The 25,028-nt window shown below is 39.0% G+C and overlaps 1 protein-coding gene across 5 annotated transcripts in view; it reads right to left on the reverse strand.

Annotated features, from left to right (window-relative positions):
• unc13c (unc-13 homolog C (C. elegans)) overlaps positions 1 to 25,028 on the reverse strand; it is a 164,028-nt gene that overhangs the window by 12,149 nt on the left and 126,851 nt on the right. For 3 of the 5 annotated variants that reach the window (XM_028014537.1, XM_028014536.1, XM_028014535.1), the window contains 11 exons: positions 23,956 to 24,082; positions 19,764 to 19,860; positions 17,521 to 17,664; positions 17,241 to 17,318; positions 13,964 to 14,041; positions 11,306 to 11,332; positions 5,946 to 6,034; positions 5,467 to 5,604; positions 3,796 to 3,919; positions 2,896 to 2,958; positions 1,871 to 1,951 (listed from right to left, as the gene is read on the reverse strand). In XM_028014537.1, the coding sequence (XP_027870338.1) occupies positions 1,871 to 1,951; positions 2,896 to 2,958; positions 3,796 to 3,919; positions 5,467 to 5,604; positions 5,946 to 6,034; positions 11,306 to 11,332; positions 13,964 to 14,041; positions 17,241 to 17,318; positions 17,521 to 17,664; positions 19,764 to 19,860; positions 23,956 to 24,082 (1,046 nt within the window). The remainder of the gene's footprint in view (positions 1 to 1,870; positions 1,952 to 2,895; positions 2,959 to 3,795; positions 3,920 to 5,466; positions 5,605 to 5,945; positions 6,035 to 11,305; positions 11,333 to 13,963; positions 14,042 to 17,240; positions 17,319 to 17,520; positions 17,665 to 19,763; positions 19,861 to 23,955; positions 24,083 to 25,028) is intronic. The other 2 variants (XM_028014540.1, XM_028014538.1) reach the window with 1 other exon arrangement.

The following is a 25,028-nucleotide window of genomic DNA, read 5'->3' on the forward strand; positions in this document are numbered from 1 at the left end:
GTTATTTTTCCCAGCTGGGAACTGACATGGTTCTGCCTGTGGCTTTAAAGACAGACAAGTCGCTGGCCTAAAATACCAACCTGCCTCTGGCAAAAACACAGACCAAAAAAAAAACCACATCTCTGTTTTCTCTCCTTTTCATCCACTCTTTGCTTTTCATGCCAGACCTCTGTGAGTTGCTCCATCCATCCATATATACAACGAAATGTATTGAAAATTACAAATTTGGGCCTTACATGCAGTTGAGGCCCCAAAATTACAGCTTTAAAGCAACTTGTTTCTTGTGACAGGAAGTGATGCGATTCACATTTTAGACTTGTCAAGCAGGGGCCCTGACTTGAACGTGACAGTTTGTGGAGGGAAGCTGAAGATCACGGCCTCAAAGCTGATCAGCAATAATCAGAAGGGCTTAATTGCTGTGAAAGATTTCTTTTGTTGATTATCGGAGGAGGGGATAAATGACTTTCGATGAGATTTTTAATAACATGTATTATAAAAAAAAAACACTTCACTACCAAAACATTTATTTACTGCTGCAGAAATATCTTCAAAAACTAAAACTAAAATAAAATAAAACTAACACCTCTAAATGTTAAGCTAACAGTTAGACAACTTATTAATTCACCATGGAGAAGGACTGGCAAGACATTATTCAGGTGTTGTTGATTGGCGACTATGTGACTTTGGACCACTAGGGGGCAGCACAAAGTGACACACTAAAACCCAATGAAATTGCTTATCAACACCCACAGATATAGAGGAAAGTGGTTAACCTGCATTAAAAGGTTGAGCTAACTAGAGGTTGAATGTAAGGGCTAAAACAGTTTTTAAAAAAACGAACTAAAAAATGTCTGGTTGACCTGAAATAGCCGTTAAAGAGACGCACACGGGCGTCCAGCGTTGGCGGTGATGGAGTTCAAAGCCGAGTCAGCATTTCTCCACAACAACTCTCAGGTCACAGTTCAAAGAAGGGGATAAAGGAGGAATTATTGAGTCGCTGTTAAATGGGCCACATAAAGTGGCTTTTATGAGTGCATTCATTCATTTTACCCCCTATTAGTTTTTAAAAATTTTTTTTTTTTTATCAGGTTTAAAGGTTAGTCTGGATGAAATATTGCCAGTAACCATAATCATTGAGAGAATGAAAGTGTGTGTGAGCAACTTGGTTTATGTTTCTTTGTTGTTGTTCCACCAAACATAATATTTTCTGCAGATTTTTCATGAGGTTGGTCTCATTATACCAGGAAAATTATGTGTAGTTTTACAGCATATGTAAGCTTCAATATTCACAACAGGTTTATTTTATTTTATTTTTTTTTCAATGAATTGAATCCTTCCTATTTTGCACTGGATGCAGCGTCATATTGCATAACGCAGCCCCTGAAGAAGTTTATGTGATCAGATCGTTCTCGTTAATTTGCCAGAGCTGAGATGCCGTTCTCATTTGGCGAGAAAAAAATAAATAAGAGTCGCACCGACGTGACTGATCTAAACCTGCAGGTAGTTTCTATGGTGACGGTAAAAATCAATTAGTTTTCATGACGCAGCGAGCACTTCACCACAGCTTTCTTTTTTATCTCTATAGCGCTGAGCCTTCAATCTGCCTTCCACCCAGTGTTGCAATTGCTTTTTTTTCCCATTATTAGAAGGTGCGGAGATCCGTCACTGTGAAGGTTTTTATTACATCCTTTAGAATGTATTCATATAGGATCTGAGGCTCTACAAAAACATTAACTGCTTCTTGCATCTATAATTCTGATTGACTTATTTGCATACCTTTTTGTTTTGTTTTTTTGCATCTACTTTACTGCTTTTTAAAGGTCATCTTCAGACGTTCTTTTTTTTTCTTTTAACTCAGCAGAAAACCTACCTTGATTGTGGGAAGCACAAGGTCCATGGCGGCACATTGGCGAGGCGTCAGACTTCTGGTGTCCTCTCGGATGACATGCTCCTGGAGGGACACCGAAGCGAGGGGAATGGCAGCAGAGCAGCGAGGAGGAAAACAACATCACATTCATACACTCTCAGCTTCGAGATGCTTACCGCCGTAATGGTAATAACTATCATTTACACCGCTGAGTGATAAACTTCAGCCCTCGCCGTCTTACAGCGGAGTGCTAAAAATCTATTTTAATCATGAAAAATGTTTTTGTCGATTCTAATTGGAGCTTTCCTGACCTTCGAATTGACTGCAGTAAATAAGTTCTGGCACCACTTTATTTCCCAGGTGCCGGTACTCCTTACGCTGCACAACCACCAGAATGCGATAAATGTTTTATGAATTAGGAGGACGGGGAAACTGAAGCACTGAAGTAATCACTGCCACAATGCTCGGTCAAATTTTAGCCGCGTCCAAAGAATACGGACAGTCCATAAAGATTTGCATGAGACTGACTCTAAATGTTAGAGAAAAATCAATATCAATTTAAAAGGAACACACTCAGGATGCGAGAGTTTTGTCTCTCACACCTGGGGATATACAGTATATATATACAGTATGCAAATATATATGCAGTATATATATATATATATATATATATATACTAGTTTTTTAAAATTAAATATCGGACATACAGTAGTATATACTGCACATCTAATGACTACATGTTAACTTACTATAATCTACAATATAGAACAATAATAAATATTCTAAATAATAATCCTGAATTTCTGGTGTTTTTGCTGCAGTTACTTTACAGTAAAACCCAAATCTATATTAAGTGAGATGTTGCCGGGCAACAACATTCATGTTAGATCCGTGATACCGGATGGTTGAATGTGTGTATAAGCAGTTTAAATGCAGATTCGACCCGAGGTCGAACATGAGCTTTGAATTATGAACGGTCTGAATCATGAAACATGGAAACATCTGTTACAGGATCATTACCAGATTACCTTCAGTTTGGACAGCTGTCCCAGGTCCTTGGCAGCACTAAAGATCATCTGAGCTCCTTGTTGCTGAACATACAAACATGTTCTTATGAGTACATGAAAGAATTAAGTCATATGAGACTGATTTGGTGAACAGACTAAGAAAGGCAAGAGAGGAACACAAAATCTATATCAATAAATGAAATGTTTGAATTTTAAAGTAGCGCTGGTAATTCAGTAACTTCATATGGCAAACTGAGAAGCAAAAGTGACACAAAAGCATCAGAACCAATACCAGAAATCAAAGAAAGAAGCACAGAAACTGATATTATTTAATCTTAAAGAGGAATTATTAGCTATGAAAGAAAAATCTCTTCATATGCTTGAATGGTTAGTGAACCCACAATGTTCCATTGTTGTATAAAGTTATTTTGGGTTATATTTTATCCATTAAAATGATTTACTTTTTGCCTTAAGTCAAGCATATCTGTTTGTAAATCTAATGCTCCATTAAATTCTAAACAGATTAATTTCTTCTTTCTTTCTTTTTTTTTTTTAAGCAAAAAGTCCTAATTAAACATCTTATTTAGAATTTAACTGAATATGTTGCTTCAAGCTATCGTTACAGTCTGTGTTTACAGAACTTGGTTTGGTTGCTTTGTTTATATGAGCGCCACCATTAAAACAGATATGAATTCTGTTGATGAACGACTCGTTACAAGACTTGTAGCTGCAATTTTTACTGAGTTGGAGCAAAAATTGTGGATTCCATGCAGATATAATCATTTTAGCAACAGTGCTAATGTGAAAGTCAAACTTGGTAGTGAGCTAAACTTCTAAAACCCAGCGGTGTTGCTGATAAATGGCAATAAAAGTAAGGCACAAGTGAATGTGAGAATAAGATTTAAAAGGTGATCGACTCACGCTCTGGTCACTAAGCGGAGGCAGAACGATTGTTCTCTCGATGGTGTTCAGAACTATTTTCCAGAGCTCTTTGAGGACTCTCTTCAGCACGGTCTTCTCACAGATCTTGGCGAACAACATCAAGCTGGGAAGTAGCAGAAAGAAAGGGGATTAGGTCAACACCTTCAGCACGTGTCTTTACCAGATCTAACACAGCTGAAGGCTTCAAGTAATGATGTCTTACTGTATAATATTCATAAAAAATGAAAACACCTGTGACTGAGAATAAAAGCTGGGGCTTTGTGCTTTAATCTCGCCCCTTTGTGCGAGCAGGGTCTCAGAATCGGCAGGAAGGATTTTCTATTTCCATATCATTAAGAGGATTTCTCATAATACCCCATTGGCCTCTATGTTGCTTTGAAAAATGGAGGAGAATGATTCTCCAAGCTCAGCTCTGGCATCTTTTTTCTTCTTTTAAGATTGCATGTTAAGAAAACCCTAGAAGTAAATACAGCTCAAAGAGTTGAATTGATAGACTTTGTCATTAGAATGTCTCCCTTTTTTTGGAGACGTTTTCTCTTTCAAGCGGCACAAATCGACACCACTCCAGTATCACATTATGACAACTGATAGGTAGAGCGATATGTTAATGTGTTAGAAGGAGATAGGGAAGACGGCAAGCCAGAAAAAGTTCTTTGACGCTTTCGGCGACTGGGAAGCTATGGGTGTTATTGAGACATGTACCAATTACCTAAGCAATGTTTCAGACCATGTGGCTGGGGACTCTCTTAACTAGGGCAATCTGCCCAAGCAGGAATGGTTTGAGAAGCAAAACAATAAAATGTAGGTGTTGACTAAAGGCTCCCACATATTTCATCTGAAGTTGAACAGTTGACGTGCAGTCACATGCTCTGGGGATGCTTTAGCAGACAACTTTTATACAACGGCGCAGACCAGCTGTGGGACAACGGCGTTCCCCGTCAACAACAACGTTACAATTTTTATCCAGGAGTTGTTAACCATTTACCAGTCTTAAAATTCTATAAGTTATTTAGTAAAAAATCACAAGTATCCATGTCTCCTGCAGATACAAAAACCGGATACTGGAAGCGGACTGGTTAAAGCAAAATACCAATGTTACCATCAGAGCACATTTGAAACAAATGTCTGACCAATCACACAACACTTTGCACAGAGCTCCATCGAAACAGTTTGACCCGGGGCTGGTGTCGTGTTCGGCAGGTATATGCCTCTCTCCGAACAAAATGAAGCAATTTTTGTGACATGTCTACATCAATGAGAACCAATTTCGACATTTCATATGAAGTACATGGGGGTCTTTAGCCTCCAAATTTGCTGAATCTCCATCTAATTGAGCATCAATGGTGGCTTTACTTAAGAAAATAGAGCACTTAAGATACCTTCTGCTAACATCTTAGAGCCAGAGACCACAGCTCGCCTATATGGGCCAAATGGAGTCCATACCGCTATGCTTCAGGGTTGTTTGACAAGGGTGATCATCATTTTATGTTATCAGTAACAAGTAAATCCACCTTCATTGCGTCTTGCTCAAGAATGTGATAAACAAAATTATTCTTTGACTACTCCAGATTAATTTGCCAGAGGACATGCAAGTTGATAAATAAAACGCCTACGACTGTATCCATCATCATGCCTTCACCAGGTACTCACTTCTTATCCAGAAGGTCCATAAGAGGCCGTAAGACGGTTTCTGCATCCATGGCAGGATTGCTCCCTTTAATTGGCCCTTTCATCTGGACCAGCTCCTGGTTCATCTGCTTCACGCAGTCCTCGATTACAGGTTTAAAGCTGTGCACACAACAAGAGTTGTTTTTTTTATGGCTTTATATTTGTCTTGGCTGAAGCAGTCGATGTTTGAGTAGGTGCTTTCTGAGTCCCGCTGTTCCCATTAGCTCAACAAAAGAGGTTTTCAGAGAAGAGGCGTCTTTTCTTCACGCTGAAATGTTTCGCGACTTGCTGTGCTCACAAAGCATAAGTTTGAGCCAAATAAATTTTGAGACTGACAATGAAAAAAACACCCTCATGGCATAATTTCCCTTCATTGGGACAAAATATAGATGCATCGACGGGCCATAAAGGATTTGTTACAGACTCGCACACGTGGAGTTTTGAGTCACACCAGTACCCACCTGGAGCCAAACACCCCGCTGAGCTCATCCAGGACTGTGTTGAGTTTATTCTGCAGCTCCTTTAGCAGATCACTGGCCTCTGCATCCAGCTGTCAGTGCAGAGAGAGACAGACAGTCACTACATCTACGCACTCCATATAGCAGTCCACACTTACTAGAGCCCTGTGTCTCAGGGGGATGCCTCTATTGTGATGGGGTTGCTTTAGGGGGAGCGGAGGGAGGTGCTCGCCGGTGACTCCTTGCTCCTTCTGCCTCCCATTGTATTCTGAATACCAATGTACAGCTCACCTAAGAGCGCTGTAATTAGGACTGCTTTCCGAGTCATAAAACATGGTGACAGCAGCGAGGGAGCTAGCTACAGGGACATTTACGTGGACCGCTACATGAGTTACAACTCGCTATGTCTCAGGGAATACAGAAAAACCAAAAAGTTAATTGCATTGAGGTGTAATATGGATGTAATGAAGGGCAGTGAGCAGTTAGCTACTGCTTAAACACTGAACAAAACTGAGCTTAGAGTATGTTTTAAATAAGCTGACAGTACAAACGTTACCAAAATTTCAACAAATCATTCGAATGCCCATGCATGGCATGTCCAGGATACATACGCCCACCGGCCACTTTATCAGGTGAACCAGGCGAATTATTTGCAAATACTGTGAGTTAGTCAAAGACATGGCAGCAATTCGAAGCCTTTAGGCCTCTACATTTGATGAAGGTGACTTGGTGATATTCAAAGTGAGCATCAGAAGGGAGGAAGAAAATGAAACTGAAGTGACTTTGAACATGGTGTTGAAGTTGGTGCCAGATTAATTGGTCTGGAGTATTTCAGAAACTACTAATCTACTGTAGAGGACATATCCATCTCTCGGGTTAACAGGAAATGATCCAAGAAAGGGGAAATATCAAATAAAGGGGAGTTATGTAGACAAGAAGGTCTTGCTGAGAGGAGAATGGTTAGACTGGTTTGAGATTATAGAGAGGCAACAGGAGCTCAAATAACCACCAAAGTAGAACAATCTCTAAATGTACAACATAGAGGCACTTAAGGGACATTAGGGCTGTTACATCAGCAGAAGAGTGCAAGGGGTGCCACTACTGTGAGCTAAGAACAAGAAAGTCAAAGAACAATTTTCAAATGCTCACCAAACTGCAGTGGTACAGAAAAGAGCATTATTTATCTACAGCACCAGGATGATGCCATCATGACACCAAGTCGAATCTACGCCACAAAGGACGTAAGACAGTTGTGTATGAAGCAGGGTACCAACCTGGTACCAGCTGGACGTACCTATAAAGTGGCCAGTGAACATATTTGAGCTTATGTACATGATGGATGCCCCCACAAGTGTTCATGTTTGTCTTCATTTGGCATTTGGCTTTATGCCGAGAGAATTAAACACGTGAATGTATTTGTGCGGAATACTTAATATGAGGTAAAAGCACGGCGCCACATGCATAACCGGCACATCAGAGCCGATAAACTCAGCCATGAAGCCGCTCATCTCACACACCCCTGATGGCAAATGACTCAGCTGGGAAGCGCATATGTAGACCTATGTCTTCATAGACATTGTGATTCTGTACACATGCCTTTATCTGCACCGCGAACAAGACAGATTTATACCTCTGCAAATGTGTGATATTTTTCTGTCGCATGGAAAATTGGCTATTGAGGTTAGGCTGTTATTTCACTGGCTGAGTAACGGATAACATCTTTTCCAGTGATAGCAAAAACAAAAAAAGGAAAGAAAGACATAAAAAACAACAAAAAATCCATCACTCACTTTCTCCAGTTCGAGCTCTAATATTTATTTTGGTGGTTTAAGAAACTGTGATTTTCAACTTGCTGGGTTTTTTTTTTTCTCTCTGTCACAATGTGTCTTCACTGCTGCCAAATAACAGCCAATTGTGACATAAACCAAATCCCCTCTAAACTCCTTAGAAGAGAAGATGATGCTATGATTCTGGAGTGCTATTTCACCAGACGACAGCCTCTGCAGGATGGAAATGTCAGCCAGCTGAGTGACTTTTTTGGCAGCTACAGGTGGGGGATGGGCGGGGCTGCAATACCACACTGCAAACAGCCAGAAAAAAATCTCTGGCTCCCAAATAAAAAGACTTTACACTGTAAAGGTATAAGAAAAAAAATTAGCAATTTAACTTTTGGTATATCGTGACATTGGTAACCAGCCCGTCCCTAGTTGTGCTCCAGCTGGAACTGTTATGGATGACACGTAAGAAAAAAAACATCTGGCTGACACACAAATGACAAAATGGAAGGCGCTCATGTTTTAGTAATTACATTCAATTGTAAAAATAGGACAAAAGATTGCATCTTGCTTTTAAGGTGAAATTGCTCGGACAGTGTGACCTGGCAGGTGTTTTAAATGTCACACATTTGGAAAATATCTTCCGTACTTTGGAACGGCTGATCTCAAATTCTTTTGACACCTCAGTAAGTCTCTTAAAAGTCTCGTACTCAGATAAAATGTTCTTTTAAAAGATTTACGAAGCTCCTTCTAGCTCAAAATGTTGTTCACTTTTCACTTCAACAGTAAGGATAACATAGGCAAATTCACACTGTTCCCATTGAGTGCACCTGAGGTCACTGACCTTTAAGTAATTTTACTAATTTTCATTAGGAATAAATATGAGGATGCCCTAGTTCAGGGGTCGGCAACCCAAAAAGAGCCATATCGGACCAAAAAAACAAAAAACAAATCTGCCTGGAGCCGCAAAAAATTGAAAGCCTTATATAAGGCTTATAATTAAGGCAAAGCAGGCTTTAAGTGTTTATAGTAGACTATTATCAAAATGACTAAGTGTATACATAATTAGCATTCGTGATTAAATGTTTATTTTCCCTGCTGTGCGTCTTGGACGGAATGACGCACCATGTGACTCTGTTGTACGATGGTGCTTTAAGTTTCCTTCCGTTACAATATTAATGTATTCTGTTTCGTTGCATCGATCAAATTAAAGAAATGCAATAAAGAAATCAGATTTTTGATGTCATTTTTATTATGAAGATCGACAGGGGAAGGGCCATTTTCTCCTTTTGGAACTCGGAAAATTTGCTCCAAAATGCAGTTTGCATAACGACGATCGCTCTTTGTAAATAATCACGTTACGTGTGTGATCGAAAAAACAACAAAACGGAACGTGCATAACGTGCCCTTTGTCTGGGCAACAAACGGAGAGCAATACAACGCAACCTGCAGTTATAAAATGAAACAGCAGCCTTTTGAAAAGGTCAAGTATAAAATTAAATTAATACAATTTAAGTTTGATTTCTGTGCAAATGCCAAGCAAGTCAGTGCAAGGGTAAAACATAGCTGCATCTTTTTCTCTTCCGACACGCAACCAACACAACCACCCTCAGACCTGAGCAACAAAACACAATAATATCGCTAAGTGTCATTCTAAATATATACTGACAAAAATCACTAATCAATTTATAAAAACAACCACTTTGTTACTAAATATATGTGCCTTCTCAACATTGGGCATGTAAAATGTAACTTTAATCTTGGCGCGGCAGCTAATATAATATATTAATAATACAATATATAATATAGTACAGGCAACTTTACAGAGGAGTCAGATACGGAAATCAGCTATTGTAACGATATACACAAATAAAATTTCTTGAACGTCATCTCTTGCACCGAGTTACGCAAGCACCGACCTTTCTTGATGAATAAAAAAAAACAACAACAAAAATAAAACCTGCTCATTATAAAATAATATGAGGAAAACATCCTGTTTGGAATGCATGAAACACCTGGCTTCTCCATGGTAGCTGCTTTCGATCGACACTGACTGGCATGCAGGGCTCTCTGGAGTGCAGACACACTCCCCTGGCTGACAGCCTATCAGCTGCTGCCCAGCTTCACTTCGCTTTCCCTGTTTCAACAGTCCAATATCTACTCACTGGCAGGTTGTTATTCCGCCGCACAGATGACTCAAAGCGACTCTCGGAGCCGAGTAAAGAAAGATTTTTACAAAGGGCCATTTCATCGAGGACGGGAGAAGCACATCAGCAAACAGTGCGGACGCCCCAAAATAAAGTCCGATGCTAATCTAGGGAGATCAGTCGCTGATGAATCCATTGCATGAGATTATTGTAAATCTCTGTCGTTGGCAGCGATTTGATAACGGCTCTAAGTAATTACACTGGCGCTCTTACATCTGCGAGTTCATTACTGATAATAAAAAAAAAAAAGAAAAGAGAAAGAAAACGATTCTGTGGCGACTAGTGAAATTTACAAGGAGAAAACCAATGAGAAACTCGCATCTGAAAAGAGCAAAGTCACAGGCAGGGTTAGCAAACATTTACTTTGTGGTTCTTAGTCGTAAGTTGGAGTTCAAAATGTGACTTTTAGAAGGTGAAATTAACTTTTGCGGAGTCAATATGCTTTAAATAAATACAAAATAATGAGAGCTTATGAGGGATCTATGGTTAGATCTGCAAACAGTTAGATTGTTAACTAGATACAAAATTCAGGGTGTTCTGATTTATTCCTTACCAGAAATGGCATTGTCTGTAGTAATTTTTACTTTTTTTTTTTTACTTTAAATGATTTTATCCAGTATTGCTAAAAGTATAATATTATCAATATGCATTTGAAAATAATGGCATGTGAGCAATACAGGGAAAGATCTGCAAACAATTAGATTAAGTGGAAATAAGTCCTGTAGTGGCATTCCTGTTGTAGTAATTTTTACATTTTGATTGTTTCTTTAAATTACTTTCCATTAACTTATCCAGGACTGATCAAACCTAATCAATATGCGTTTGAAAATAATGCCGTCTGAATGATCCGGGGTTAGATCTGCAAAACAGCAGCTCGTCTGCAGAGGGCACGTCTGGGGAAATTTGTGTGTGAGAAGCTCATGTAACACAGTCGTCTCACAAAAAAAACAAAAAAAAACTGTCTAAAGCTCTTGTGCCTGCAGCTCGGGAAAAGAACAAGAAGGAACAAAAACCACAGCCATCGACTCGTTGAGCCTACTACTTCCCTTTTTTTTAATGGCGGAGAGAGGGGCAAACGACATCCAAAAATAACCAGCATAGGGAGGAAAGTGGCAGAGGAGTGGAAAAAAAACAAGAAGAAAAAAAAAGAAGCAGAAAGCTTAAAATAACGATGGGATCCAATGATTTGAGCCAGTTAAGCAGCCTGTCCAGAAGGGTGATGGGTAATTTCAGCGCCATATGCTCTGTGGCACATGCTTACTGGTGGAGTGTGAGAGGCATAGGCGCGTGAGGGGTGGCAAGGGGTTGGGGGTGGTGGAGTGCTTAGTTGTAATATTTTGGTAAATGGTAAAGGCCTGCTGATGAGTCCTATTGCACACACCTTACAGAAGGAGACAACCCCCTCCTCCTGGAGACAGAGAGAGAGAGCACAGGAAGGAAACGGAGGGGAACAGAGGACACAACGACAGGAGACAAAATGCAAGGCGAGACAGGTGTTAGAAACTACAGAGACACATGCAGCTGAAGTTGTAAGAGATCGTGGGGACGGCAGGCTAGATTTTAGGTTAGAAACACGGAGATTGGTGAAGGGGTAACGAGAGGGGTTGGAGGGGAGCAGAAAAGATCAGCCAGATTTAAACTGCAACACAGAATTTAGAAATTTATCATAACACTTACTAACACGGTAGACGGATACGGGATACAAACAGAGGGTTAGTGATGGGAAAGTAGTTTCGGGGACACTCAGACCCACAGCTACATGGATATTTCACAAATATGAGTTTGTGACAATATTTAGTGAGGAAAAACTGAGATTTGAAGATTTGTCAAAACATTTTCCAAAGTTTTTCTCTCTCTCTCTTTTAAGGATTTGCATGTCAACTAGGGCTGCCAACTTTTTTTTCTTTTCTTTTTTAAAACCAGAGACACACTGTAGCATAGGCCTGTCACAATAATCAATAAATCAATTGATTGCATGATAAATTCAAACAAACTCAATAATTTCCAGTGGCATGATTTATCTCATTTTTTCTCTTTTTCTACCAAAAACTGGTAGATAAAAAGTCTTCAGTTTGGTGCTTTGGTCTCAACTGGCCCTTATGTGAAGGACTTTTTTTTTTTTTTTACAAAGACTTGTTTTGTTTATTTGTTTTGAATATTTAAAATGGCTTCCAGTTACAGTGATAAATGTTCATTAAAATCTAAAGTTTACTCACCTTTTAGGATATGTTCTTGCATTATTATTTGTGCCACTATATTTCTTGAAAATGGTCTCAAAACAACAATATTATCATTTACCGCAATAACGTCTGGAACAATTTATCGTCCAGCAAAGTTTGTTATCGTCACAGGTCAACCGTAGCCTGCCAAAGTAAATTGGGTTCAGTTCAAGTCAATTCAGAAATACTTGATATTCCAAAGTGATTTAGAGAGAGGAGTAAGTCGCACAAAATGTCTTCGCCATCAGGCTGTAAGTTGTTAGTTTACAGTTTGATGAACAGGACGCTCAGGGTTGTTATTAAAGCATTATGTTCTCCATTTATAAACACACACAATCATCATCCCCCCAAAACCGGGCAATCACACTGAGCTAGGACACTGAAGAAGGTTCTGTCTATTATGGACAATAAACAGCACCCTCTTCACCACATAGTGGACAGACAGCGGAGCACCTTCTCACATAGACTGCTCCAGCTCCGCTGTCGTAGGGACAGATACAGGAAATCCTTCCTGCCACATGCCATCTCACTGTGCAATAAAAGCTAAATCATTGTTCTGCACTAATCAGTCCAATTTTGCACAACTGCACTGTGGCACACTTGCTGTACATATATTTGCATATACATACTGTATCTGCATTTTTTAATCTTTGCAAGGACTGCTCTAAGCTGCTTTTTATATTGACAGCATGTTATATTTTATTTTTATTTTGTCTACAATTGCTACTCAGTGGTGGTTGTTGTGTGTCTTGTCTCTATGCTGCTGTAACTGTGAAATAATTTCCCTGCTGGGATGAATAAAGTAATTCTATTCTATTCTATCAGCAGGGACACGAGGAAATAATTATTCACATCACAATGATGATTTAGTTCATTATTTTATGTTTAATTTGTGCTCTGTTCTTTGTCTTTTTTAAACATTTTTGATTATAATTGAAAACTCCTGACAGCGGGAATCACTGCAGACAGGTTTAACCTGTTGACTTTTTTTTGCTTCCGATTGTAGCTGAATGGACTGGTTTGAACAATCAAATAGAAATTTGTGTTTTATATGTACCATACATATAGATCAGCAATGTTTCTGACAAGAATCGTGTACTGATCCTCATATTTGGCACAAAACAGAGACATGCTATGTAGCCGCAGCCTAATCAGAGCCGCAATCTGTCAGAGCGCCACCGGGATCAAAAAACGGCTTTCAACACGCGGGACAAATACGAAACGGAATCAGTTGCTCCTTTATACAGGACGTCCAGGCGATGACAAGAGAGCTGGCAACCCTGGTGTGTGGCTTGAATGTCCAGGAAATATTAGAAGCAACAAATGAATTCTAGTCGTTTTAATGCCAACGTTGGCACCGCCAGTTGCTACGACAGAGATCTGACTTTTTCTTCTTCTTTTTTTTTTTAAACAGGAATCCTCTGGAGTATATAGGCAGATTTATTTATTTATTTTTATTTTTTCAATTAGAAAAATTATTTGTAAAATATCCATAGTGTAGCTGGGGCTTTGAGGAAGCTAAGAGACAGAGGAGATTATTAAGCACAGAGCTAACAGACGAACATCAGGACATCAAGGGTGTCTTAAATCAATTTCAATAACACGCAATAAAAAATAAGCACTTGCATATTAATAAAAATCAGCATCGCAGATGCGGATCTCAGATTGGTTGGTTCAATTTTCTTCAAGTGAAACACTTCTCAAGACATCCCATCAGCCCCGGAGGTGCTGCACCAAACCTAACGCTACTGTCGGATATGGAACACCTTCGAAATTCGGAACAGAAAACATTCGCAAGCAACACATGTAGATGCACAGACCTGCTTCCCACCCATGGACTCAAACATCTTCTCTAGCTGGACTCGAAGTTGCTGGATGTTGTTGAGGATTATGCACGGCTGCAAAACAGTAAAAAATGAAAGTGGTTAGATTTTTCTTTTACGTTTAATCCCACTCCTCCATCCACCTGCTTTGACAGCTGTTGTGATTGTATTGTTATAGTTTGGGAGCCCGTGATTAGCCAATATAACTGGAAACACAAAAATAATGATAATTTATTTATTTTTTTTAAGTGTCAAAAGAAAAATGATAGGGGCAACCACCGTGAAATCCATCAGCTTTCATGTCGTGACACATCATCTATACAAAGAAGTGAAGTCTGTGCTCAAAACGTCAGCAGGGAAATGCAATACATAACACGACGAGGAGAGAAATGTCTGCACTGAATGTGTCAGACGTTATCGATTTCTCTGCTCCACAACAAGTTTAACAGATGACAGACATTAATCACGCCACTTTTTACAGACACCCAGAATAAATCTGGAGACTCTCACCGACTCGTATATTATGCGAGTTGTTTGCTCACAAGAAAACACAACAGAAGGCAATACGAAATGTCTTAATTAATATTTCAGTAATGAATACTACTAATACTATAATCCCTGGCCCCACAGGAAAAGGATGATTGGTGTCTTTCAAACCCCCCCAAAGCAGCCAACAGTGTCGCTGCTGTTGATGGATTACTCTCCATTAGATTTATGAGCATATACATGTGTGGAAATGATTAGATATTCTAAACCGAAGTACTAAACCTAAGTAACATTTTGGAACAGTACTTCAGCATAATTCAAGTCATCTAAAAGCAAACCTGACATCTGCATTTTCTTTTCGGATAGATTAATGATTCCAGTGCCAGATAATGTCGAGGTTCACATACAGATACAGATATCAATATCTGTATTGGTCCCGATATTGAAAAAAACTCTAGCTTGGCTATCGGTGGCAATGTGCCCAAGGACAGATCTACTCTGAGCGACGTCATGCTTTATTATTTATTCTACATTATATTTAGAATTCCTAATTGCACTTTCTGAACCATTTGAAAGAAGGTTTGATGCAGTTTATTTTTTTTACATGTAAAAAAAAAACTTACAAAAATTTTTTTTTTGCAAGTTTCAGTTTCCTTATTATTTATTTTGCACTAGCTTTATAGTCCTAGCGAATTAAAGTTGTGTTATTTTTACATGTTTGACCAAGCTTGTGAAGCTATTGGTGTATTTAAGTGCACATTTATGTCTGTTTTGAAAAAGATGCATTTAAAGTCAGTTCAGCAGTTCAGTTTCTGTATCAGATCGGTATCGGCCGATACTAAACCTCAGATATTAATATCGGTATCGGAACTGCAAAAAAGTGGATCGGTGCGTCCCTGAGTGATTATTTTACTTTCTGGGTAGCAAACAAGAACTAGTAACCCATCTTTTTTAAAGGTTTTATTGGCTCTAGTGGCCTTTATTTGATAGTTAAGTGACAGGAAAGTGGGTAAGGAGAGAAGGGGGAAGACATGCGGCAAAGGTCGCCAGGCCGGGAATCGAACCTGCGACAGCCACGACGAGGACTAAAGCCTCCTTATGTGAGTTGTGCTTAACCCCTGCGCCACCACAGCACATCCTAGTAACCCATCTTGACCAATATTAGCAGACAATGCACAGAAATGCATTAGAGATCATGCAACGATTCGCAAAAACATTCAGAACTTAAAGATTAGCAAAAACCACAAACTATAATTTATTTTTAATAGAAGTTTCTTATAAAGCAACACACATCAGGCGTATGTCTCTAACACTTTTCCGTGCTGAAACACTGAAATGTCTGTCCATCCTTTGCAAAGCAGATCAAGGTCAGTCAAATTGGATGGAGAGCGTCTGGGGAGATCAATTTTAAAGTCTTGTCATTATTTCTGAAACATTTAAATTTGACAAGGCAGTTTCACAACAGAATATGTATTTATTTCAATCCTTTCACTTGGGTCTGCACTTTTTAACAGAATTGTTCCATTTGAGTTGAATTACTATTGACCTCTAATTAATCCCCTCCTCAAATGGCTGGCCAGCTTAGTTTGACAGCTATGTTTTCTTTTGGTTGGTTAGCAGTTGTGCCCTCTTAACGTTTTTAGTTTGATGAGAGATTTTAAAGAGATTTCCAAATATTGGAATATTTGTAATTTAAGTTTCTCCACAACTTTTTCTATTAAATCTCAAAGTCCGCCACAAAACAGCAGCATTTTTATTGAGCTTAAATTACGGACTCAGTTTTATATCAGGTCTGGAGGACAGAAAGTTACACTGGATTTAAAACATAGTTAAACATCGCTATACTTTTGGTTACGTATAGCCAAAAACAGAGTTGAACTACGTTTAGCTAAACATATCTATGTTGTTAGCCATGTTTAGCTAAAAACATAGCTAAAAATAGCTAAACATTGCCGTGTTTAGCTATTTTTAGCCGCAGGTTTGGGCATTCCAGCTTCTTGATGATCTCAAACACTACAATTTTCAAAAATGTCATCAGTAAGACTTTTAAAAACATATTTTTCGTACTGCTTCACAGTTACTGTACATGCTCCTTTGGCACTTAAAATCCTTCTGAAACACACGGAAGTTTATGATTATTAAGTGACACAGCGCGTCAGTGAATACCTTTCCCTGGCCCTGCGGCGGGGTTAATTGAACACAAACACAACAGTCCGCTCACATCTCAGTTCCTGTATTTTTCCCATCATCTGTCACTGTAGTCCTGTCAAGGGAAGGCACGCCTTACTTTCTTCTCTGGGACAGTAGTAATGAGACCGTCAGCACTGTAACGAAACATCTGTTCCCTCACTGCCTGTTATCTCTCCTTTCAGCTTCAAAATCCAATGTGAATAATTAGGCCACTCACAAAGCCGTGTGTTTAGCCATCCGTCACTTTAAACAATAGGCCGAGAAAGTACCAATGACTCGACCTCATCAGCTGCGGGCGAGAAATGAGTTGTTTCATTTGCGTTAGTAGAGACGATGTTAACGGCTTTAGGGGAGATACTGCAAAGCTCTGCACAAAGAGTCTGACTTAAAAATACTTTCATAGCCTCCATAGCCAACCCTTACTGGACACTGAATATAGAAAACTATTTTTTTCATGTGTGTGTGTGTGTGTTACCAGGTTTGCACTTGACATCTCCCAATAACTTCGGTGCAACTTTGCTGCCATACATTTCTCCTGTATTTACCCAAGTATTTCAGTGTCTTTTTTGTAAACGGCAGGGAATGAGAATGCACTTACCACGTTCTCCTTGTTCAAATGCAATGGAAACTCCTTGGAAATGATTGCAGCATATTGCAAGAGAACCTTGTTGATAGTCTGCAGGAGTAGAAAGGATATTATAATTACTGTTTGTTTGCTCGGCTTTTACTAGGTCAGCAAACGCAGTCAATTACGCCGCTGATATTAAACAAAAGACGTATGCGAAACAAATCCTCCCAGACTAATGACAAACACCTCAACTGAAAGGTTCCACTGGCCGCAGCAGCACCAGAACGGGAAGCTTGCAAGGGAAACTGACCTTCGCAAAACGGCACATGAAATGCGCCAGAGCCTGCGGGTTTGGGCATTCCAGCTTTTTGATAATCTCAAAGCTCTGGTTTAGTTGAGTGAACACGTCCACCACGGAGCAGGAGAAGAGGGCGTGCTCCGAGGTTTGCTGGAACTGAAGCAGAGGGGGGGAGATGGGGTCAGAGTTCAGACGGAGAGAGAGAGAAAAAGGAAAACGATTCAGGAGAGATTGAGTAAAAGCTGATGTGAGCTAATCATGTGACTGAAATTCTGAGTGTATATGAATTGAAATACTGAAGCAGACAACATGTGCGCTAAATAAATAAGTCAGAGAATCAACGACGACATTACACATTGAGGTTTTTGGGGATGGCAGCTCTGGTCCTCCTGGGCTGTTGTCCTGAAAACGGTTGGATGTGTTTCCAAAGAAAATCGGCTGGTGATCGAAATCGGACAACTTTCCAATTCGCCCTCTCTGATTGGTCATCGAAACACCGAAAATCTTGCAGCTTTTCGAATTTTAAACGCACAACATGTATAAGTGCTACCAGAGAACAGCAAACATTAGAATGGAAACTGACTGAAATAAGACTTTTCAGCATCGCCGCGGTGCTTAAAAAGGAATTAGAGACGCAGAGAGACGTTTTTTTTTTAATGGAGGCGTATTTGGACCACATCAGTAGATCTAACTATTTATAGTTAGACACCAGTTGGATGAGAGGAAGCTTAAGCTATTCCAGTGAAGTTGCCCTGTTTTACCCGTCCAATTTCATCCGCCGTGGGACTTGTTGTATCTGGAAATGCTTGAAGTCTTGGAGGTCTTACGGTTCATGGAAGGGTCTTTGAACGCATCGCTGCTGTGCTACTCATTCTCAAAAAAAAAAAAAAAAGAAAGCACTGAAAACAGTTTACAAAGCCAACTTTGTAATCGTTTTTCTTTGTTCTGAAATATCAGTGAAATATTGTTTAAGTGCAGAGCTGTGTAACGTTGCCTGCTCTCTCTCTCTCTTACACACATGATGTCACCTCTGGTCCCGGTTTTTAAACTAATAATCAGTTAGAGAAAGTCTTTGTCGAGCTCCTGTACTTACAATAACTGAATGAATAATTCAGCATAATATCAGCAACTTGGAGACTTTTTTCTCTCATATATTTTCATGAACACCTCTGTTATATGTCTTGCAGAAAAAAAAAACAGTTCCATAATCATGTAAAGAAGTCAAACAAATGGCTTGTAAGCTATGATATTTATTGAAGGTGGGATGTGCTGTAATTCTCAGTTGGGTTTTATTTAGAGACCTTTATTCTACTGAATTTGTAGATTTTGTTCGTAATGCAAAGGAAGATGGTTCTGTAACTTTTATCTGTTGGTGAGGAATCCACGTTTCATTTTTCTGTTTTAGAAAATAATGTGAAAAGAGTTACATTTTTTATTTACTGAGAAAGCAGAAAAAGTATTTTGATGTTCCTGTTCTCGGTCTTAAAGCTAAAATTTGTTGTTATGTCATGACTTCACAAAATCGATAGTTTAATTCTGATCAGTATATATCTAGTTTCGTAGATTTAAATGGATTTATTATGTCTGTCACCAATTTCTACTAATTGTGTGATCATTTAAAAAAAATGTGTATTTAAATAGAGAAAACCCTTATGGACTGAATTTGCCCACCGCTTTTTCTGAAGCCTTCAGAAAGGTCACATAAAGGTTGATGTTATCAAACTGTGTTTGTTATTCAGCATAAAAACTCAATACATTTTAACTTTAGGAATGAATATAAAGCTGTGCATTGAGCATCTCTTCAAAAGAGCAGTTTATAAAAGCTTTGTGTGTGTCTAAATGCATCAGACAGAGGGACGATTCCAACTAATCTCAATAAAATGGAATAAATAAGCATAGAAATGTGGTCATGCATCAGTCTATCGCAGCAGCTCCATGCGACTCCTGCAGATTTCCTGTCAAGTCCCCCAGAAGCCTCTTCTGCTCTGAAAAACACGCTTCCTTCCTTCCTTGGTATCAATTTTTAATTGATACATTTCTTTTGTATTCCTGTCTTGTCACGTCTCAGGGCGAGAGGTGTTTCTTGACTGTGCAAAATTTCCTTTATCCTACCAAAACCCCCCTCGTCCTCCTCAAAATGTAAATTCGGTCTCGGGAGGCCACCTTGGTTATTAAGGAAGCAGACGTTAAGTGGCCCGGACAGCTGGATAAAAATAAAACTTACTTCTTGAGAAATAATTCAGTGCTGTACTCACGCCGTCTTTCTTGTCTCTTTCAAGTGCTCCGTTGAGGAAGTCCATGGCAACGACTTCGTTCTCATCGAGCCACTGAATGACGAAGGGTTCGAACCACCTGCGATGCAAGAAGAACATGTGGCTGGATGTTGTTGTGATACCTCATGATGAAATCACAACATCATGTGATGAAATGGTATAACAGCATCTCGTCACACCAACCTCACGACGCTGATCGTTTTCCCAATAAAAATAGATTCATGTGTGGTTTTGACAGAGGTTCACGGAACCTGCAGGGATTTGTACAGAGTTTGGTGGAAACTAGTTAGAATAACTCGGTTACGTTTACTTGAGCAATATTTTTGGGGAAAAGTACTTGTTAGGGGTATTTTCTATACGCTGTACTTTTGAGTAATTTTTTATGAAGTGTCACTATTCTTATTTGAGTAAACATTTCTGGGTACTCAACCCACAACGAATAGCTTCACTGATGGAAGAACAGGCTTTTTTTAAACAAAACATCACCAGACACAGTTTTTGCTAAAGTTTTGATCAAATATTTGGAAACATTTGCCTGATTTTATTTAACAATTGTTGTAATCATATTATTGTTATTATGATGTTTAAAATACCTAAATTTCCACATAACTTTATATCTGGTCCATCTGATTATACATTTTTTACATACAGCATAATGATTGATGTTTTGATCAGTTACTCGGTACTTTCAGCCTTTTTACCACATACTGTTTTACTCTTTCTTGAGTAACTTCTCATATGGCTTTTTTCTTTTCTTTTTTTACTTTTACTTTAAATATGTTTTAGTAGTGCAATTCTTACTTGACTACAATATTTGGGTACTCTGCCCACCTCTGGATTTGTATAAGGTATCAGATTGTGGAGAGATTCGGCATCCAGGTTCGGACAGAAATAAAATACGAAGCAGGACAGATGACAGCGATGTTAGTAGTGCTGTAATTGTGCAGTAATGTCTTTAACTTGAATTTGCTCCCTCAAGATAAATCTACTCCCAGTCTGTAGGCAGCTGCCACTTAAGGCAAAGCTAATGAACAAATAAAACAGGTGTGTTGACAGAGAAAGGCGAGAGAGGAGGAAAGCATGTGGTATGGAGGTGTGTGTGTGTGTCTGGTCTGCAGGGTGAGCCTCCGGTAGAATCAATCCGGCATTTGAGTGACGCCGTTGGAGACAAGGTGGGCGAATCATTAATCTGATAGAGTGGTCAGACGGGAGGCAGCACGGCGTTCCCTCACTGCGCTACACGTGTTTACACCACGGCCATCCTTGCTTTGCTGCGCGAGGTTACGCACACGAAACGATAAACACATTTCTCAGCCGCAAAAAAGGCGTCCCGTCATCAAAAACCGGAGTTTAAGGCGTTGCTGCAACGAATCAGATCATACGAACACAACGAATGACTAAAGGTTCGATCTAAACCCGGAGTCTGATTTGAATTTCCATCTTGTTTGAGCAGAATGTCGCTGCAGAATAATTCTGCTCGTGGCGAGCACCGGAAATAAATTTAGAACAACTTTGAAATCGTCTTCTCGAGCCGCATAAAAGTATTACATTGAGGTTCGCTACGGTTCTTTTGATAGCTTGTGGTAATAAGAAGAATTTCGTGTGGAAGATTCAAAATTATGTTCAATTTATTCTTGTTTTTTCTGTTTTTATTGCACTTTTCAATACTTATCCTTTAAGCCATGTTTTAAACGCTTTGATTTAGTTCAACATCAAATCATCATTATTATCATAATAATCCCGTTGAACAGCAGAAAGGTCATTGTTTTTGTAATAAACTATTTAGATTTTCTTTGTACCGTTATATGCATGTTTTTCTGTAGGAACAAGAGGCTAATACAGAAGCATAAAGATGGCCCTCCAAAAAATAAATATAGAGCAACATCATCTTACAACATGAAACGCTAACATAACTTTTTTCATGCAACAACACTGTAAGTCATCAGAACGCATCTTTCACATTCCAACGTGTGACATTGTTACAATGTCCACATTGGTCACGTGATATCATAAACGGTGTCAATATGTTACCGAATTACAAAAATACGTTTTCTTTCAAAGTATAAACTGATAAACATGTTATGATTACAGACTTCAGTCTCTGAGGTCTATAATCATTAGTAATTAGTAATTAGTAATTAGTAATTGGCGCTTTGCTTCCAGTGAGTCACCCGACTCTGGAACTCAAACGAGATTTTATTCTGTTTAATAAAACAACACGGCAGTTATTCATGTGGCCATATTTATGCAGCGCATCAAGAAAATGTCGCGGTCTTTGCCATTTTACGCTCCAAAGTCAAGAGGGATCTTTGGCAGCAGTCCTCACTTTCATTTCATTTCGGATCATTTTTAGTTTAATCAGCATAAAGCCTCGTGAAAGGTATCGGAAAGCCATCAGTCACTCCATTTACACGTTTATCCATCTTCCCACTGCTTTAATTAAGCCTTTCCTTTCTGTAGTTAGTAAATGTTTGTCATCGTGCAACATGCACTGAGGGAAAGGACAGACACACAGGCATTGAGAATTTCTAGCATCCTTACTCTAAACCGCAGGAGTTAACGAGCTTCAGTAAACGTCTCACGGCCCTCGAATGCATCTCCAATTGTTGTTGTGATCGATCGATGAGAGCTGCCGCCGCCTCATGGGGTTTGGTTTCATAAAACCCTTAGAAATAACAGTCGTACCGATCGCAGCCTCGTTCACGTTGATGAATGACAGCAAAATCTCACACTGGCTGTTACTGAGTCTTAATTATAACTTAGATAAGTGGTTTAAATGAGACCCTTTGCCATGTGATTGTCCTCAAATTCCCGTAAACCAACTTTATAAAATGAGTACGATAATCTATGTTTATGTGCTCAACGTGATCTAATAAATTTTTATTTTCCTAATAATTTGTTTTTCTAAGATTTATACTGTCGTTCACATCCTGTCGTCATGTGACCTTTTCTGCTCACTGGGTCCAGACGGTTTGAAATACATCGGCAGATGACCAGAGAGCAGCGGAGATTTTGTTCGTTAAATGTTACGAAATTTAAGAAACCTGCAACTTAGTTACACTGATGACATAATCACTGTTAAATTACATCAGGGACGATCAGAATATTGCTATTTGAACCAGCACAAAATAACAGATCTTAAAGATGAAAAGGTGAAGTCAGAAGATTAAAAATACAAATGTAAAAATGCATTTTTTAAGTAATAACTAAAATAACTTTGTAAAAAAAAAAAAGTCAAAGATTCACCTGTTTATATGTTTGTGCATGCTAAAAAACCATGTGCAAAAAGTAGCCATTTATATATCATCAATTTATCATTGATATCATTAGTTAAAAAGCCATTTCCTTATAAAAATACCTTGACTCAAAAACATCCTTCTTCCATGAGTCTAAACATAAACCCTGTCAAATCTATATCTCACATAGAACATACCAATTTTCTCTATACTATTTAGAGGCAATTAGAAGGTTTCAAGAAGGCCTTTGTCAGCACGGTTCTTGCATATTTTATACAACATAAAGTCAAACTACATGGTGAGTCAAGAACAAACTGAGTAAAGCTGAAAAACATCCACATCTCACCGTTTCACTGCACAGTTTAGCACCAAAATACTCTAAAGACCCGCTGGGTTTTGATCCAGTTCGTGCTCTACCAACCCTCCAGACCTCTCAGGTCTTCTGGTTCTGGGTTCTACTCTGCAGCCAAAGAACCAGAACTAAACATGGAGAAGCAGCATTCAGCTTCTATGCCCCACAAATTTGGAACGAACTTCCAGAACAACTGCAAATCAGCCGAAACACTGAGCTCCTTTAAATCAGAGCTAAAATTCCAGTTGCTTTTGGCTCATAATAACTGGAAAATGTATCAACATTTTTGATGTGTGTTGATGATTTTGATTATGTTTGTTACTGGTTTCACATTTAGCGACTGTCTGATGCTTTGATATTTCTATGATGTTTCTATGATGTAAAGCACTTTGAACTGCCTTGTTGCTGAAACGTGCTATGCAAATAAACTTTCATTTTGATTTCTTGTCTTTTTTTAATACAACCCAAAAAAATGTATTTATTTATTTCTTTTTTTTACCAAACTGAGATCTAAATTTAGAGACTAGGCCAGCATTTAATTTCTACAGAAGGTAAAGGATATCTTCTTATTCAAATGACCACTTACAGAGAATATTCCGGTGGAACATCCTTGAAGGCCGGCAGATCGCGGACGTACTCGTTATGGAACCATTTGACTTTGAAGTGAAGGTTCATGTACTCCGTGCTTTTGCATAGGCGATGCTTATCATGCTCTGCAATGCAAACACATAAAGAGAAGAGAACATTTCACTGTGGGCAGCAATAAACGAAGTTGGGACAACTACAAAACACAACATCTTAGCTGCATGTACGTCGCATGTGCTGCTCCTTCCACAGCGTCTTAAAAGATTCACAAGAACAGACAGAAACGCACGCGAACATCAGGCACGGAGCAGCAGTGGATGCTTTCATGCCAACATCCTCTCTGGCCCAGTTTTTTTTCTTTTTAATATATATAGCCTTGAGCTATTAAAGCATGAGAAAATAACACAGAGCTTGTAAATGTGCCCAACTTTGTCCAAACAAAGGAAGGTCTTTTTAATCATCGCCAACAAACCGATGCCAAAGTGGAGCGCTATTCAAATCAGCCGACATGTCTGCTGAGTCACTGCAGGAATTTCAAAGAGTTAAACATTTCTCAGGAATTCCCCCCGGAGAGAAAACGCATGGCGACGGTGCAGCTGAGGACAGAGGAAATCCAGGAGAAAAGAGAGAGAGCGAGCCGGCGGAGGAGAAAGGGAGAGGGAGAACAGACAAAAGAGGAAGAACCGAGGGAGAAGAGTACCATGGAGTAAAGGCACTTAGAAAAAAATATTTATAGATACAGTATATTGTATAAAGGCGTGTTTTATGCTACATATTTTGCGGAATCATGCCACTCATGTTGGCAGCATGTTGGAGTAGTTCTGTTACTTACATTTTGATTTCTCTTTTCTTTAATTCCTCTGTTTCTGGCAGAAAAGTTCTATTTATTTTGATTTTGGATGCTGTGCAGCAGGCAGGATTTTTTTTCCTCAATTTTCTTTACCTTTGGTCATTTATTCCAAGTCAAATGACCAAAGCATATCATAATGACTCCAAAGATTTTTGGAAAATTATTTTGTGAACTCTCAAGAAAAACGTGCAGCTTTTTGAGTGAAGATATAGCTGAAGTAACAC

Source organism: Xiphophorus couchianus, chromosome 4, assembly GCF_001444195.1.
Source record: "Xiphophorus couchianus chromosome 4, X_couchianus-1.0, whole genome shotgun sequence".
Classification (NCBI taxonomy): Eukaryota; Metazoa; Chordata; class Actinopteri; order Cyprinodontiformes; family Poeciliidae; genus Xiphophorus; species Xiphophorus couchianus.